Source organism: Macaca mulatta, chromosome 8 (assembly GCF_049350105.2).
Source record: "Macaca mulatta isolate MMU2019108-1 chromosome 8, T2T-MMU8v2.0, whole genome shotgun sequence".
NCBI lineage: Eukaryota > Metazoa > Chordata > Mammalia > Primates > Cercopithecidae > Macaca > Macaca mulatta.
The window spans coordinates 101,819,179-101,838,263 of NC_133413.1; the positions used below are offsets into that span (position 1 = coordinate 101,819,179).

General features: G+C 36.2%; 1 protein-coding gene across 2 annotated transcripts in view; it reads left to right on the top strand.

Moving 5' to 3' along the window:
* SLC26A7 (solute carrier family 26 member 7) overlaps positions 1-19,085 on the top strand; it is a 143,967-nt gene that overhangs the window by 120,467 nt on the left and 4,415 nt on the right. The window contains exon 16 of one of the 2 annotated variants that reach the window (XM_015145681.3): positions 14,947-15,047. In XM_015145681.3, the coding sequence (XP_015001167.2) occupies positions 14,947-15,047 (101 nt within the window). The remainder of the gene's footprint in view (positions 1-14,946; positions 15,048-19,085) is intronic. The other variant, XM_015145682.3, reaches the window with a different exon arrangement.

The following is a 19,085-nucleotide window of genomic DNA, read 5'->3' on the forward strand; positions in this document are numbered from 1 at the left end:
TCTTTTTTTCTGTTGGTTTATTTAGCTAATATTCTATCAATTTTGTTTAGCCTTTCAAAGAACCATTGTTTCATTTCTCCTTGGTATTTTTTTGTCTCAATTTCATTTAGTTTTATTCTCATTTTTGTTATTTCTTTTCATCTGCTAGCTTTGGGTTTGATTTGTTCTTATTTGTATAGTTCCTTTGGATATGATATTAGGTTGTTAATTTGAGATCTTCCTATCTTCCTGATGTAGACACTTAATGCTATAAACTGTCCTCTTAACACTGTTTTTTGTTTGTTTGTTTGTTTTGTTTTGTTGCTGTATCTTTGAGGTTTTGGTATGTTGTATCTCTATACTGATTTGTTTCAAAAATACTTTTTATTTCTACCTCAATTTCATTGTTTATTCAAAAGCCATTCAGGAGCAAGTTGCTTAGTTTCCATATACTTGTGTGATTTTGAAAATTCCTCTTAGTGTTGATTTATACTTTTATCCCACTGTATTCCAAAAAGATGCTTCATATGATTTGAATTTTTTTTGTAGTGTATTTAGATTTGCTTTATGATCAAGCATGTGGTCAATTTTACAGAATGTTCCATTTGCAGATGAGAAAAATGTATATTCTGTGCTTATTATGTGAAATGTTCTGTAGTTGTCTATTAGGTCTATCCAGTCAAGAATCCAATTTAAATCCAGAGTTCTTTTGTTAGTTTTCTGCCTCAGTGATCTTTCGAGTGCTGCCAGTGGGGTATTGAAGTCCCCCACTATTATAATTTGGCCACTGTCCCTTTTCTTAGGTCTAGTAGTATTCATTTTATAAATCTGGGTGCTTCAGTGCTTGATGCATATATATTTAGGGATAGTTAAATCTTCTTGTTGAATTGAAACCTTTAATCATTATATAAGGCCTTTCTTTGTCTTTCTTTCTTTTTTTTTTTTTTTGCCATTGTTGGTTTGAAGTCTGTTTTATTTGATACAAGAACAGAAACTCCTGTTCTTTTATTTTCCAGTTGTGAGATAGATCTTTCTCCCCTCCCCTTACTTTGAGCCTGTGAGTGTCATTACACATAAAATGAGTCTATGGAGGAAGCAGATGGTTGGGTCTTTAAAAAAAAATCCATTTTGCCAAGCCATATCTTTTAAGTGGAGCATGTATGCCTTTTATATTCAAGGTTAATATTGATATGTGAGGTTTTGTTCCTGTCATAATGTTGTTACCTAGTTGCTTTGTAGTCTCAAATGTGTAATTGCTTTATAAAATTTGTGAACTTTGTACAAAATATGCTTTCATGGTAGCAAGTATTGTCCTTTCATTTTCATGTTTAGAACTCTTTCGAAGATTTTTTGTAGGGCTGGTCTGGTTGTCTTTAGCATTTCCTTGTCTGAGAAAGACTATTTCTCCTTCTTTTATGAAGCTTAGATTGAGAGAATATAAAATTCTTGGTTGGCCTTTTTTTTTTTTTCTTCAAGAAGGTTAAAAATAGACCTCCAACCTCTTTTGACTTGTAATATTTCTGCTGAGACATCTACTGTTAGTGTAATGGGATTTCCTTTATAGGTTATTTAGCCCTTTTTTCTAGCTGTCTTTAAGTTTTTTTTTTTTTTCTTCATGTTGGCCTTGGGCAGTCTGATGACTCTGCTTCAGTGATGTCTTCTACAGTATCTCACATGTGTTTTCTGAATTTCTTGTATCTGGATAATTACCTCACCTGCAAGATAAAAGACATTTCTTTGAATTATTTGCTAAAATATGTTTTTCATACATAAAAGTAAAATTGCTTACTTTTCCTTCTCTCTCAGGAATGCCTATAAGTTACAGGTTTAGTTGTATTATATAATTTCAAATTTCTTAAAGACTTCGTTTGATTTTTAAAGTATCTTTTTCTTTATTTTTCTGTCAGGGTTAATTTGAAAGACTAGTCTTCAAGGTCTAAAATTATTTTTTTCTAGTATATTATTAAAGCTTTCAAATGTGTTTTGAAATTCCTTTAGTGAGTTGTTTAAGTCCAGGTGCTCTATTTGGCTTTTATAAAAATATAGCTATCTTTCAAACCCTAAATTGTTTTCCAGTTTCTTTGTGCGGGTTTTCAACTTTCTTCTGGATCTCACTGAGTTTCTTTTGAATCCACATTTTGAATTCATTATCTGTCATTTTGGACTTTTCCTTTTGGTTAGAATCAATTGCTAGAAAGCTAGTTTGATCCTTTGGAGGTTTCAAGACACTCTGTCTTTTTGTACTGCAGTAGTTCTTTCACTGATTCCTTCTCATCTGAAGGAACTGTTGCTTATTTTTGAGTTTTATATAGTTTGGATGGGACTTTTACATTTTTCATTCTTTTTTCCCTTGAGGGTATACTGCAGTGTATGTTTTTTACAATCCTTTGTCTTCATTTCTGGGTGCTTTCAGGGCAAGGTTCTGCATGAGTTCCTTGTTTGTGGACAGCTTCTGTGCACTGGCTTTCTCAGATGCTGCCTGTTGTAGTGGTATACTGAATGTAAGAGCCAAAACAGTATCTTCTGCAGGGCTGAGGGTACAGAGGTCTCAGGCAGCTTTTCTCCTGCACTAGCACTATGTCCTTCTGGCAGCAGGTTTTTATTTTGTGGGGCAGTTTAGAGCTGGCTCACTCTCCAGGAGGCTGAGGAGTGGAAGCACTTATTTTCATGGGAGGATGGCAAGGGGAGATAATGTTGGGCTATGAGTAGATCTCCAAGGAAGGGGCAGTGGGGTGAGCACCAGATTCTAATGCTGGGCTGGCAGGAATGCAATTTACCTCCCTATTGCACCCCTGCCTCAGGGCTCATGACCTTCAGTTTATATAGACTTTGTCCTTTGGCTCATGGCTGCAAAGTGGCTGCAGACTGTAGATAAAGCCCTTTGTCCACTGCCACTAAAACCAACTCAGGGCAGAGCCACCTTCCCCAGTCCAGAGCAGACAACTCTGTAGGTTATGTCCTCCATTGCAGGGCTGCTGCTGTTCTGTATACGAAGGAGAAATTGGTCCCTGCTCATTGTGCAATCCCAAGCAGGGTGGATTCACTTTCAATGGTGGTGGAGCTGCCATGAGAAGCACTTTCTCCAAGTGCTTTCCTTCACACATACCAGCCCCCAGCAGGGAGAACCTCTCCTGGGTCTGCAATAGTGGATGAGGGGAGTGGGAGATGATCACCTCTCCATGTCTGTTCCTGGCTGCTGGTGTTGCCCCCCTTCAGTGATTGGTACCACATCTATGCTTCCTTTGTCCCAAGGGGGGCTTTGGTGAGCTGAGTGCCAACCCATAGAAGTGGCTGAAGGTTAGATCTCCAGGGGTCTGAAAGCTCCCCTGGGACCCACTGGTCCTCTGCACCTGCCAAAGTCAGAGTGGGTTGTAGAAGATGTTTGTGGGCAATCTGGCGGTGCAGCGACTCAATGACACAGAATCTTCTGGCAGGGCAGAAGTCCACCATGGGTGCACAATTAGTATGGTGCCATCTTAGCTTAGATCTGAGGAGAGTGAGGGCACACATGTTTGAGCTGGTCACCTGGTTCTTTGACCCTGAGAAGTTCTCAAGTTGCCACCAACAGCATTACACAGTCACAAGAGCAGAAGGACTCCCTAAGAGTTTGGTAGTCTGCAGATTGTTACAGGGGTGAGGAGAACAGAGAAGCACCCCCACCTATATTTTCTGTGGAACTCTGAGTTCCTCGGCTGCCAATCTCTCGGATTTTGCTGCTTTTTTTGTATGCAACCCTGCTTCTTCTATTGGGATTTCTGACAGGTCCTGGCTCTCTTCCCTCAATATTCCATTCAGAACATGCCCATTCACCAACAACTTTGACCTAGTTTTTGAAGAGAACTGGTATCTGATGTCCCTAGTCAGCCATCTTGAAAAAAATGAATACGAATATTTTTAGAAAGCAAGAATGGCATGGTTACTGCCTTATTTCTCAAGTCTTAACTATTTTTCTTTTCCCATTGACTGTCTCTTTCATTTAACATTATTTCCCAAAGAATTTGGTATTTGTTTCTATTATGGCTTTATCACTAGGCACAAAAACTTAATAGATGGTCAATTAATGAATAAATGGAAAAAAGAGAGCAAATAAGGGAGGGAGAGCAGAAAAAATGAAGGCAGAATCACTGAAGTCCAAATCATTACCTAAATACTTGTTAGGATTATATAGGGTTATATGGTATATAAAATTAGCATCACTCCTTGGTAAGAGAGAAAAAGAAACAAGAAAGAAATGAAATATATAATTATATTATAATGTATAATGATATATTTATATAAATAATATATAATATATAATATAAAGTATATATAAATAGGCTGAGGAAGGAGAATGGCGTGAACTCGGGAGGCGGAGCTTGCAGTGAGCCAAGATCATGCCACTGCACTCCAGCCTGGGTGACAGAGCGAGACTCCGTCTCAAAAAAAAAAAATCAAATCTTAGAAATGAATTTAAATAAAAATATATAGACCCACACAGGATAAAGGTGTATAACTTTATTATGAGACATTAAAAATACCTGTAGCAAGTAAATATTCATAAATAAATGGAGGGAAACACAATGCCCATTGATTAGAATACTTGATATCAAAAAGCATAATTTCTAAAACTGATTTATAAATTTAGATTTAATATCAAGTAAAGTTTCAATAGAATATTTTAATGGCTTTTTACAAGCTTATTTACATATTTAAATAAAAATGCAAATAGCCAAGAATAGTTAAGACACTTGAAGAATATGAACAGATGAAGGGTATGTCCTCTTAGCATTGAGATGTATTATAAAGCTCTAATAATCATTGCAGTGTAGTATTGGATCAGAAATAAATAGGTCAATATGACAGAGTAGAGAGCTCAGAGGGGGAAAAGTCCTCACATGTATTGCTGTTTTATTTATGACAAAAATGGCACTATAGAGCAATGGGAAAGGACGGTCTTATTGATAAATAATGCAGAGACAATTATGTATCTATATGAATGAAATTAGACCCCTAATCCACACCATACCACACATATGTATGAGGTAAATCAATCTGAATATAGAAGACAAAATGTAAACTTAGAAGAGCACATAGGAAAATATCTTAAAAGAACTTGGAATAAGTAAATTATCTTAAAACAAGAAATATAAAGCATTAAGCATAAAGAAAATGATTATTAAACTTCAGTATATTATTTTTAAGAACTTTTGTTTACCAGAAGGCACTATATAAAACATGAAAAAATAAGTCAGAGTGGAAGAAGATAGATGTAACTTATAAAATTCAGAAAGGACTGCTTTCTACTACAAATCGATGAGTAAAAAAAGGCAGACAACTCAATAGAAAAATGAGCAAAAGACATGAACAGGCATTTCACAAAAAGGGACATTGTTTTAAGTTACCAAAATACATACATATGAAATATGCTTGACTTCACCATTATTATTCACAGCTATTATTTGGGAAATGCAAATTAAATAACACTATATGTATGATATTGGTCAAAATAGAAAAATCTGACAATACCAAGGATTGGTGAGGATACAGGGCAACAAGAAGTCTCCTACAATATTGGTGGTAGTATAAACTCTTACAAGTTGAGTATCACTCATCTGAAATATTTATGACCGAAAGTGTTTTAGGTTTTGAATTTCTCTGGATTTTGGAATACTTACTTATGCATTATAAGGTATCTTGGGAATGGACACAACTCCAAACACAAAATTAATTTATGTTTTATGTACACCCTATACACATAGTCTGAAGGTAATTTTATACAATATTTTAAATAATTTTGTGCATAAAACAAAGTTTGTGTGCATTTAACCATAAGAAAGCAAATGATGTGGACAATCCATCTCCAGTTGTTTGGCATTACCATCACTCCTGACTGAATTTATATGCTACCAATAAGCAATCATTTTCTTACATTTATCCACATGTAAGTACTGAACAGTAACAATTATGACATGCCATTAAGATAGTAAAATGATGTATTCAAGGTAACTTATGATGTCATGTTGACATTGAGAAAGTTTGGATTTTGGAGCATTTCGGATTTTGCATTTTCAGATTACCATCTGTGCATCCACCTTGGAAAATGGTTTGGCAATGTCTTATAAAGTTGAAGATACACATATCCTGTGATCAGCAATTCTGCTCTTAGTTGTACACCCTGAAGAAATGATAATTTATGTGCAGCAAAGTATACAAACAAGAATATTCATGACAATATTGTTTGTAACTATCCAAACATGGAAATAACTCAGGTGACCAACTAAAGCAGCAGGTTCATATAAATTGTGACATATCTATACAATTGAGTTTTTACTTAATATATTTGTTATATGTTATACTCACATAATAATGAAAATTATATACATCTTATAAACAATGTTGGGGAAAAAAGCAAGACAAATGAAAACATATTGTAAGGTTCTAATTTCATTCATATAAACTTAGATGAATAAAAAGCTGAATTATATTAGTTTTTGCACTTCTAAACACAATTTAGAAAAGAATATCTTAATATTTGTATCTGGAAGAGTATACAAGATTTTTCATAAAATTGTTTATTAATCCCCCAAAACTGGAAATAAGCAAAACATCCATTAGCAGTACAATGGACAATCAATATATAGAGTGTTTTTGTAAGAAGATAAAATACATATTAAAATATCAATTGAATTACAGCATATAATACGTTGTAAATCAATATACAACATAATAAAATAGAATATAAATATATGAATGAACTGCATGGACCCACATTAACATGGATGCATCTCAGATGTCAGCTTTTCTGGTCTTTTCTAGTTTATTGTGGCAAATATACTTTTACCTGCCATGTGTGCTCGGAGAACACTTATGTAAGACTAGAATAATACTTATTTAACTTGAGTGCCTTACTCTCTGAACTGAAAAAATTTTAGAGGAGTTTCTTACTTCTGCATCCTGACCAGGCCCACTTTGCACAGAACAGTAGCTGATGGGCATGATCACCTTTGCTGGGTCCTCGTGAAACTCTTTGGTACCCAGTGGCCCTTTGATATTTGTCAGACATAGTTGATCAGAACACTTCTTCTGACATCCTCCTTCTCTCCCCTACAAAGTTTCCTCAGTCCTCTTATCTCTCTCTCTTGTTCAAGTAGTGCCCTGCTCTACTCCCCTATGCTTTAAATGCTGAGGTTATGTGTACTGTGCTTACTTTTTATTTCGCATCTTAATTTAATCCCTAAAACCTATAACTTGGTTTCATTACCTTTCATTTTCACTTCTGTGACTCTGATTCTGTCCTTAATTATGTTCGAAATGAATTAGTATTAATTTCATATTGTTTTTTATCTTCTGCTATGAGATAGCCTTTGTTGTATTCTATAGATAGAAAATACCCAGTATGTATGTGCATACCAGATAGAATAATAGATCAGGGCATTTTTTTCCTATGAGCCAAAGTAGCCTCAGAACCCTCTCAACATGTTATTATAAGAAGCTACTACAAATGGAATTGACATGCAGCTAAGATCTAATTGCCATTCCAGCTTTATTTCATTCTGTGATGTAATGACAGATTAATGTTAAATCACCTCTACTTTAAAAAATCCCTACTGTTCTTAATAAATTATAATGGTTTCCTTCTGAGGATCAAGTACCTACTCCCTAGTGTGGCACCTGAAAGCTTCCTTATCCTTCCAAATTGCTTTCCTTCTCACCACACATTGTACAAGTTCTCCATCCCAGCCAGACAAATCCATTTATGGCTCCAACATCTAACTTAATCATCTCTGGGTCTAAGCCTTTATTTGGATTCTCATAACTAGAACCATCTCCCTTTTCTTCCAATCCAAATGTTACACTGTTTCTGAGGTTTAATAGGGAAGTAAAATATATTGAAGGGACACACTTCCTTTCAATCTTGTTAGGGAGAAAAAAGTCAACTAGATCCATATAGAAGAATACTCAGTCAGGTGCAGACTGGAATTCAGTATCTTCACCTATAAAGTGGAATTCAATAGTAATAGTGAAACACAGAAATTACCACGTGCTTTAATCCATCACATATTACCTATATGGTTATAGAGTCATTTTCCTCCTAACTAGATTTTAAGGTAAATAATGCATTTTTAATTTCTATTGTATTATCCTTCATTGTCCAATGAACAAAATATTTGTATAGCAATTCACAGGGCATTATTCTCAATAACTAAAATAGGTAATAGGCAAATGCTCTACTCTTCATTTTAAAATAATTAAAATAATTACCAGAACACTCTTCATTTTACTGATGACGTTGAGGCCCATAGGGGAGATGTAACTTGCTCTGGATCATGCAGCTAGTTAGGGGTAGAGGCAGGACTTAAGTCCCCGTTGAAAGTAGGCTATATACATGAAAGGGTACTTAAAATTGAGATTCAAGATTGATCTAAATGCAGCCTGCATGGAGGGAAGCAAGAATGATAGGGCGATAATAATCTAGAGAAGAGGAGTGAAGTTTCTATCTTCCCCTTCTTTGGTCACCAGGTTGTGAAAATGGAGACGAAGGACTCAAAAGGGATTTCAGCAGTGTAATGAACAGCAGCTGGAACTGTTTGGGAGTTGAAGTAAGGGAGAGAACGATACAAATGATGATTCTGAAACTTTGAAACTCTCAAACTGGGAATAATAGTGAAGCCAGGAGAACAGCTAAAAGGAAAAGTGAGTTTAGGTGGGACAATGGTAAACTTAAGCTAAGTGAGGTCATCCAGGAGACATCAAGTGGGTTTTGGGGACTACAGAATAGATCTAGAAGTGATTAAAGGAAGAAAAGATGTAAACTGAGTAAGGGAATGGGCAAGAAGGAAGAGAATTAAAAATAGCCCTCCCCAGCCGGGCGCGGTGGCTCAAGCCTGTAATCCCAGCACTTTGGGAGGCCGAGACGGGCGGATCACGAGGTCAGGAGATCGAGACCATCCTGGTTAACACGGTGAAACCCCGTCTCTACTAAAAAACACAAAAAAACCTAGCCGGGCGAGGTGGCGGGCGCCTGTAGTCCCAGCTACTCGGTAGGCTGAGGCAGGAGAATGGCGTAAACCTGGCAGGCGGAGCTTGCAGTGAGCTGAGATCCAGCCATTGCACTCCAGCCTGGGTGACAGAGCGAGACTTCGCCTCAAAAAAACAAAACAAAACAAAACAAAAATTGCCCTCCCCGCTAAAAATCGTTTCAGAAGGAAAAGATTTGTAGTTGAGCACATGATAGAATATTCAAAATATATGAAGCAGGGTTACATCAAGTATGAAATGGAAATCATGCTATTTCTCTTAGTAAAAATAAAAATTTCTCAATTTACAGAGAAATCTTCCATTACCACTTTTAGCAGTTTGAGTCTCCAAACACTTCAGTCAGTTTATGTCAATACCAAGATGCACTCTGTTGAGGTCTTTCTTAGCATTATGACTTGCTGGGTCTACCTCCACCGCCTAGTCATCTACTTAACTTCCAATCATTATCAAGTCTCAGCTCACAGATCACATTCTTCCATTCATTCCTGCATTAATTCATGTTCTTGTTCGCTCAGTTAATCTGTATTGTATGTATTGAACAGCTAATAAATCCTGGGCACAACAATGAGTGCTGGATATTCAAGGATGAAGAAAGTAGACACGAACTCTGCCATCATAGACCTTGAAATCTAAACAAGTTCCCACCCTTATTACTCATTTCTCAAATAAGCAGTGCAGGTATGTTACTTTCCTATTGCTGCTGTAATAAATTGCCATGAATGCAGTGGCTTAAAACAGCACAAATTTCTTATTTTACAGTTCTAGATGACAGAAGTCACTGAAATGAGTCTGGAGATAAAATCAAGTTTGGGCAGGGCTGCATTCCTAGAGGGTCTAGAGGAGAATTCATTTCCTTGCCCTTTCCAACTTTCAGAGGCCATCTGTATTCCTTGGGTCATGGCCCTGGCCTCCTTTTGCAAGCCGCCAGTGTGACATCATCAAATCTCTCCTCTCTCATCTTCAAATATCAGAAGAGATGTGGTCTCTTCTGTCACCACATCTTCTCTGACCTCGAACCTCCTGTCTCCTTGTATGACACTGGGCCTACCTGAGAAATCTAGGATAACCTGCCCATCTCAACATCCTTAAATTAATCAAATCTACAAAGTCCCTTTTGCCATGTAAGGCAACATATTCACAGTTTCTGGAGAGTCAAATGTGTGCATCTTTAAGAGGCATTATTCTGTCCACCACACAAGGTCTCCTTCACCTCCATAGCATTTTCTGCACATCTCTAGCCCTCTTCACACTTTAAATTACTAGTTCAACTGACGAGTTTCCCAACCTGATTGTGAATCTGTTGAGGGCAGTGATCACTGTCTTCCTTGTTCGTCATTGTACTTACATTTTCTAGGACAGTGCTTAGAGTAGGCACTCAAACTGCTGGGAGAAAGGAAGGAAGGAAAGAAATGTTCAATAATATGTGCACATGTTTTCCAAAGGGAATGTTGTGGTTTGTCTTAAATATTTCTTAACTTCTTATTTTCTTGAGAAATTTGAGATGTAAATCTGCTTTTCAATAGTTAATTGATATCAACAGAAAATACTTTCTTTTAAAAAATTATGAGTTACTCATGGGCTGTCAAGAATCTTTTGAAGTATATAAAAAGCACTTTTAAATTATGCAACTATGAATATTTTTTAATTAAAGAAGTTAATGAATATTCCACAGGAGAGAGCTGACTTCCACAGTCTGGAGTTAATTGCCCACCCACACCTGATGGTTAATTTCTTTCTGAAATGTTGTTTTTGTGTAGATAAAGCCCATCATTTACCCCATTCCACATGGGAATAGATTAGTTGTCTCCTTTGCACATGCTCCAAGCTTACCTCATTTTGCTTAAGGCAGGATATTAGCTGTGCATTCACTTTACTCTTTTCTAGGATTATGTGATTTTTATTGCTCTGGTTGATTTACTTAGAAGTTTAGAACACAAGGTTATAGCCATACAATTAGTGCAACGGCAGAACTGAAAGGATACTGTGTAAAAGAAACTTCACTTACTTTTGGAAAAATGTTAGAAATGTCCATTGTATTTAAATTTTCATTCGAGTGAATTGGTAACTTTACCATTAAGACTGTTTTTTCATTTAGAAGAAAATCATGAATTGCGTCTCTTAAAATAGCTTACTTAAATTATTAACCACAAATACAAGGCATGAGCCTGTTGCTTTGCTTTATTTTTATTTTTGGATGGCCTGAAAATATACACATATTTCAATTAAAGGAATAGCACAGAAGGAGGTTGGATTTAAAAAAAAAAGATGAAGCAAACAATGGCATGAACACACTCTCAGACAATGGAAGGGACATTTTTAAATCACTACTGATAAAGCCCCAAATACTTTCAGAGTTAATAATCTATCATCATGTACATTATGAGATAATTACAAGAAAATAAATAAAATTGCAAGTACAATTTAAAAGTGAAATATAGTAGGATAGAAAAGGAAAAAAAACTTGTTTAAGAATTTTCAATACCATTTTATCACGATTTTCTCATCAATTAAATGCAGTTATCAATCTCTCTAAGTAACGTATACACAGATTGTTTTTCACTGTAATATTTTTTAAGTTCAGAATGACAAATAAGTTTTTGATCAGCTAGTAGTGGCTTCCTGAAGCACTGATTGATAGAAATTGTAAGGTCTTGTTTGACCTCAGTGGAAAAAAATACCAAATTCATTAGCTATGTTTGCCGTGGCTGTGGATAGGGAGGATTGAATTCATGTCAGACAGTTATACATAATAACTGCTAATATTCTTTCCGATTACAGTTTCTTTCTAGCAAGCCTGTTTTTTTTGCGGGGCGGTGGGGGAGGTGGACAGACTCTCACTCTGTCTCCCAGACTGGAGTGCAGTGGCGGTATCTCGGCTCACTGCAACTCCGCCCCCCGGGTTCACGCCATGCTCCTGCCTCAGCCTCCGGAGTAACTGGGACTGCAGGCACACACCACCACACCCGGCTAATTTTTTGTATTTTCAGTAGAGACGGGGTTTCACCATGTTAGCCAGGATGGTCTTGATCTTCTGACTTTGTGATCCACCTGCCTCGGCCTCCCAAAGTGCTGGAATTACAGACGTGAGCCACTGCGCCCAGCTACAAGCCTGTCTTATAGACATTAGTATTATGTTTGGTAGTAAATAGATAATAAGGCTTAAATATCTTAGAAAAATTCTTAATCTATTAATTCTTATTATTTAAGTTAAATATGAATGCTAATTTTTTCTATGGAAATTTTTGAACAAATAACTTTAGATTGCAGATTATTTTGAAATATGTATTATTTTATAAAACAGGAATCATTTGGTAAGAACAAGACTGTATAAATGGATTAAAAAAGGACAAAATTTGATATCAATTTGTGTCATTGTTATTTTATTGTCAAATATGTCAGTGGTTTAAGTCTTTCATTTAATCAAAGCCATTGGATTTTTAAAACTTACTGATGATTTTCTTTATATTTAATAAGAATACCCACCTTTAAGCAATGATATGCTGGTGAATAGCAAATGATTCTTGGAGTGGGGATATAAGGTCAGATGGTGGAGAAGTTCTGATATGTAGCATTTGCCAATTTCCATGGTGTAAATATTTCTACTATCACTGATTTTAAGCTACCAACATGCTGTGATTAAGCATGGAAGATATATACACGATTGACTTTCACGAACTGGCATCATCTGGCCCAACTCATTACTGACTTTAAAGAAACCATATAAATTTTATTTTCTAAAAAAAAGTTTGAAAAAGTCAACATAAGAAATCTTCACATATTAAGCTCCAATATACATTGTAAACATGATTAGTCTTACTAATTTTTAAAACTTACTTTGTAAGAAAACATCTAACTTCATTATATATATTTTACCTATGTGTATTGTATAATTTTTTAACATTTTCTCATAAAGTTTACCTAATATTTAATTGTTAGAGATTTTTATACTGTGAAAATTTAATAGAACATTTCCAGATATATATTTATGACCAGTCAACATTCCACTGTTGACAGGAACAAGTATTCTCTGTTTAGAGTATTTTTCTTTTTCCTGCAATCTTAATACTCTCCTATCTCTGGTAATAAGCCAGGGCGTATTATACCTGAAAATATAAATAAAAGCCTCTGCATTAGTAGAGGTAAATCTTGTGTTTAATCAGGGAAATAATGAATGATAATGATTGCAGCTGAGTGGTCAATAGATGAGCTATGTTGTGGCTATTTTCAATTTTGCCTGAGGTTCTAGTTTACCATTTTAGGCCTATGGAAACATAGCCTGAATGTTCAGTAACCACTTAGCCCCCCTTGCCCTGGGAGAAACAGCAGAACAGAAGGCACTAATGGAGTGCCTGGCATATCGTTGGTCCTCATTAAAAGGTTGAATGGGAGCAGAAGGAGTTTTAGATTTAAGCTGTCATTAGTGTTGGATTAAGGCTGTCCACATGGTCAGAATGCTTACACGTCTACATTATTTCTCCTTTTTGGAATCTGATATATCCTGCAAGGCTGCTTTTTGCATGAAGCCTTCCCTGATTACTCCAAAGAGACTACTCTGTTTTGTAAATTCACATTTTTATTCATTTTATCATTTTAATCATGTCATTTATATACCAATGCTATCCTTGACACTCAAAAGTATTATAAACTCCTAAAGAAAGGAATAAGACCTCACTCATGTTTGTTATCACTCACTCCTTAAAAAAATTACTCCTTAGAAATATTGATTATTTAGTGTTATTATCTTCTCTTTCTTGAACATAGTACAAACACAACATAGTTATTATTCAATTAATAGCATATTATTTGATTAATAAATATAAATATAGATCTAAAGATGAAACTGAAAACCGAATCTTATACCTATCACTTTTCAAATACATAGAAATTACTTTGTAGCATTTCTCTTTTTCCTGACAGTTACTGTCATATATAAATTTTCAGTGTCATTTTTTATTTTCTGTTTTACTGCTTTTTTAAATCTGTAAGCAGGATTTTTTTTAATTGCACTATTTCCCTCATATTTTCTCCCAAATTGAGAAACAACCACAGTCCCACTTTTATATAGTCACTATACAGAAAAACCTTGAACATTTTAAATGGCAATGCTATTGAAATTAAGAATTAATTTTTTCAGAGAATGTCATAATAGTTAATGAATTTGAATTTAAGTGATAGACTTTGCCTACAGTGGTGGGGGAATCAGCATGTGTGATCTGCTCTGAGAGCCACATCACTCCTCAGAGGGACCCCAAATGTGGCCTGTCACTGTGAAGAAATAGGTCATATCATGTAAGGAAATCGTGGCCCTAAGAATGTCTATCAAAAAGAGGTCATGAACTCCTAAGTAAAATCTTATTGTTTTCATCAGGTAAATTCAGAGGCTGATTTACTATGAACCGAATGAATTTTCAGGGCCCGTCATACAGATCCCTTCCAAGGCTGTGGGACAAGTCCTAGCAATGGAGTTTTTTTTTTTTTTTTTTAAGTGTGATTCCAAAATTGTATACACTTCAGGCACCACAAAACAGAGCTCTACTTTGGGCATGCCTATTAAGGAAACATTGTGATATTGTGGGAAAGGTACTATTCAGAATGTCTAGAGACTTTGCTTCTGTCTATGTTTAGCACTAACTTGCCAGATATCCTTTAAAAAGCATTTAAACTTTTAAACTGAACTTCAGTTTGTCCATATATGAAATGATACTGGTAATTAACCTATTTTGTCTTCTTCTTTGAGTCATGTCATAATCACCTGAAATTGCATTCCAGCAATACAAAATCAGAAAGTTCAGAAATAATTAATAATTTACTGAAAAATGTAAAAATTAAAAGTGTTTAGAATTAGTGTTGTTAAATATGAGGCCACTGTTACCCTCCCACCAGTCAACAAAGCCAGCAGCAGAAATCTCTTAAAATTCTGCCTAACTCAAGTCTCTGTTTCTCCTACAGAAGAAGTTTCACAGTCCTGCCCTAATGAGAAGTGTTCTTTAATCCTGGATTGCAGTGGATTTACCTTTTTTGACTATTCTGGAGTCTCCATGCTTGTTGAGGTATTTATGGAGCTTGTGTTTAGAACTGTTTCTTCCCTTTTGTTCAGTAACAGGGGTTTTCACCACCTTCTCTCTGTAGCCTTGAGCCTGCTTGTTGCGATACACATATCACCCCATTATTTGCAAAGGACGTAGAACTGCATGCCTCCCATCACTGTAGATTTGTTTTCAGGAGATCCTATTCAGCTTCTAGTTGTATGTATGTGTGAGGGTCAGGGCTAAGAATATTTGCATGGGGTAGTCAGAGAGAACAGTACATTGACTTGAGATACAGTGGGCATAGGATCTCCTAGGCAGTCAATTTACAAGGATTCTAGAAAGGAGAAAAGCCCATTCCAGAGCACAGGCTGCATAAGCAAGTGCCTTGATGATGGCAGGAGGTTTTCTCTCACATTACGGTTGGGTACAGTTTGGCCTAATACCATTCCTGGTCTCACAAGCAGTGCCCAATGCAACGGCTTTTCTCTGTTCTCTCAGGCAATAGTGCCTCTTTCTCTACCCTATGATCTCCATGTGGTCTCCATGATCCAGGTATGCAAAAAATAAAACTCCACTTATAGATTTAAAACTGACATAGCTTCCAAACCCCATTTCCACAGCTAGAAGAACACCTAATTTTGTTAATTCACAGAAAACTCAGACACTTCTAAGGTTTTTTTTTTACCTCCTTCTTTTTTTAGTAAATACTAAGTCAACAGGGAATTCACCTTCTTTCTTACTTCTTTTTGTTCTTTCCCTTAATACCCTGAATTGGTGGTGGTGGGACGTCTTGAGGGTGGGGCAGCATCTGTTCCTCAGTTTCTTCAGTCCTCTGCCAGCTTCTGAGCCTGTGAATTGGCTCATCTCATCTTCAGGTGTTTACTTCCCAGAGGTTTTCTTACTCAGACCACCTAGAGCCTCCCTGTGTGGCTTGACATTGAGCCAAATACTTAATTTAAACCTTATGGAAATTTCTGGAGTTCTTTCGTCACCCATTGATCTCTCCCTGAACTCTGGTTCTCTCTGTGCAGCTCAGGGAAGCTGCCACATTTTTATTAGGTCCCCCTCATCATGCCAGGGCCCAGAAACTGCTTTGCGGCAGAAAGCTACCATGATCAGAGGGCTCACCCCATTTTTCCCCCTTTCTCAGGAACCTCAGCTGCCCTGTGCTGCCCTGCCTGGTGCCGATTGTCTAAACATGGTTGTTGTATATTTTTGTCCAGTTGTGTACTTCTTTGTGGAGGAGGGGATAGTCTTGTATTAGTTACATATCATGGTCAGAAAGTGGAAACCAGACATTGACTTGTAAAGGGTTCAGATCAGTATCCTTGAAAAGGTCTCATGTTGTGGACTTGTATTGTTTTCTTGTGGTGTAGTATACCTTGTGTCTCTATTCATTTATATCTTAAATTTACTTTGAAATGTCCAGCCTTTCAAACTCACGGTAGGACAAAGGTCAACATTAGTATTGCTTTCCTACGAAGATATGGGTGGGAGTGTGTGGAGGGGAATTGCTTAGTATGTGGAAGTCACAGCATAGTCCCAGCTGCATCACTCTAGCTGAGGTGTGGGGGAAATCATCTCACTTGTCTGGATCTCAGTTTATTCATTTTGTAAAAATAAGGCGGCGATTTTGTTTCAGAATTGGCAGATATTTCGAAAATAAACAAATTGTTTAAAACAATTAAGTTTAAGTATCAGAGGCCTGAAATCTAGTGGCTATTTTTAGCAAGTCGCCCTTTCTCCCCACATAATATGTTTTCATTTTCTTGTGGTTCACTATAAAACCTTTGCACAGTTGGACTTAGGATTCAACCTGAATACTTCATGTTTTCTTCTAGCTGAAACTAAATTGTAAACACACGGTCCCTCTTCACAGGAGGGCCTCTTGTATTCGGCATTTTTATTTACTCTGTGTTCCTAAAGTCTACAAGAGTCTCTTAAAGTTGCGTGTTTAAGGCTCTTCTGGGGTGCTCATTGAAAATGCAGTCTTCTGGGTTCTGATTCTGATCTAGGAGCTTCATTTTAAACACCCATAGGTGATTCTGATGCAGGAGGCTCAAGGATCCTATTTTGAGAAACACTAGACTAGGATTGTTTTTTTTTTAAACTGGGAAAGGCCAGTATATGTGTGTGTGTGTGTGTGTGTGTGTGTGTGTGTGTGTGTGTGTGTGTGTTTTGTTGTTGTTGTTCAATTGCATTTTAAATTGGTTTCTGAAATTATTAGCTTCCTTCTCTAGATATTACAAACAGGACTTAGGGTTAATAAAGAAAGCAGGAGAAATGATTACCTACTCTCACTGAGTTTAGGATCCACGGCTGACAATTCAGAGAAATTCAAACAATCTTGGCACTGGGCATGTTGCAAAAAGACTTATTTTTCATCATTCATCTTAGTGGTTTTAAAGATCTGTACACTGGAATGACAGGATCAATCAACTGATGCAATTTATTTTTAGATTGGCATAAAATGACATTCCCTTAGCCAGGTGTGTTCTATCTATATATACAAAACCAGCAGTTTTGTATCAGTTTGCCCTTTTAAATTTCCTTGTTATTCCTATTTTCTTTATTTCATTATGGTTACAGTAACAGCATGATCTATGTTAAGAATATAGACTTTAAAGATAGACTAAGCCTGGTTCCAAATATCATCCATATACTAGTTCTGTGATCTGGACTTAAGTGTTTACTTGCTTTTCTGTAAACTGGAAGTAGAAATACCCCCTTCAGCAAGTTGTTGTGAGGCTTAAAAATGATGTATTGCATATAAAGCACTTAAGAAAGTGTCTAGCAGTTAGGAAGAACTCAATAATGCTAGTTTCTATTATTTTTTCTCATTTTAAAAATGTCATTTCTTCAAGTGTAATTAATATCATTGCAACTAATATTATTTCTTAGTTCCAGCCACCCTGGAAGAAGGTTCAGAGTGAAGAGCCACAGCAACTCTTCAGTCCTTCATGGCTTCTTGCTTTCTAATAACACTCCTTGCATTGTTTTCTTAGTTGCTTTCGCATTAGAAACATTCTCTTGGGAGTTGTAGGTTGAAGGAAGTGGGGTGACTTCTCTTTATTCTTTTAATTGGGACTTTGAGGAGGTCAGTGAACTGGAGATTATATTTATCAGCACCTACAAACCGCCTATAGCAATGTGTTTGTGTTTCACCGAGCTTAAGAAAAAGTCAAACACTGGGAGGTCACCTTGAATTAAATATTTTAACTTACAAAAATGGGAGCCATTTATTCAATGGCAAAGATGCAGTCCATGTTTTTTGCTCTTTTCTCATTTACACTCAGTAATGTATCTTCTATTATTTCACAATTCTCACATAGAAAGAACTTCTTACTACTGGAAGAATATGAATGAAATTTTGAATGTACAATGCACACTATTAGAATATATTGTAAATGAACCTTTCTATATTTTATGTGTAAGATACATCACTATTATATAATGAAATCCATCCCCTGGTAACTAAAATGCCTAAATTTACTTTTACGGAAGTTCATAGACTGACTTTGATTTGAGTGAATTTAAGATCAGAGCCTTTAATAAGTTGTTTCTGCTTGAGATTTTCTAGGACTTAAAAGATGCCAAACAAATGAGTCAGGATCTCTCATCTTGCAATCCTTTTAAAATGGAAGTTGAGTAATCAAACTTGGCTTGGATTATAGTGAGGTTCTCAATTTACCATTCATGCACAGGGTTTGTAGAGCACGTGAATATGTCCAAATTATTGTAAAATATTAAAGCAAGCAGTAGGTCAGCAGCTTTCTTCATTTTCACAAATGGGTCCTTGTTTTCTATTAAAAGAGGTTGAGAACAATTTTATATGATTCTTACAGGGCAGGAAAGTAACTGTTTTTACTTTTATTAAATGATGTGGAAAATGTAAGCAGTCAAATTTAGTTGCGATAAAGGTAGATGCCCTGCTGTATTAATCTTAGTCTTTTAGATGCTTGCCAGATTATGCCTGACTGTGTAACAATGCCTCCCTCTGGTGGTTTGACTTCATAAACATTCGCTTTAAAGAAAGTTTGATTTCTTCTGAAGCCCATC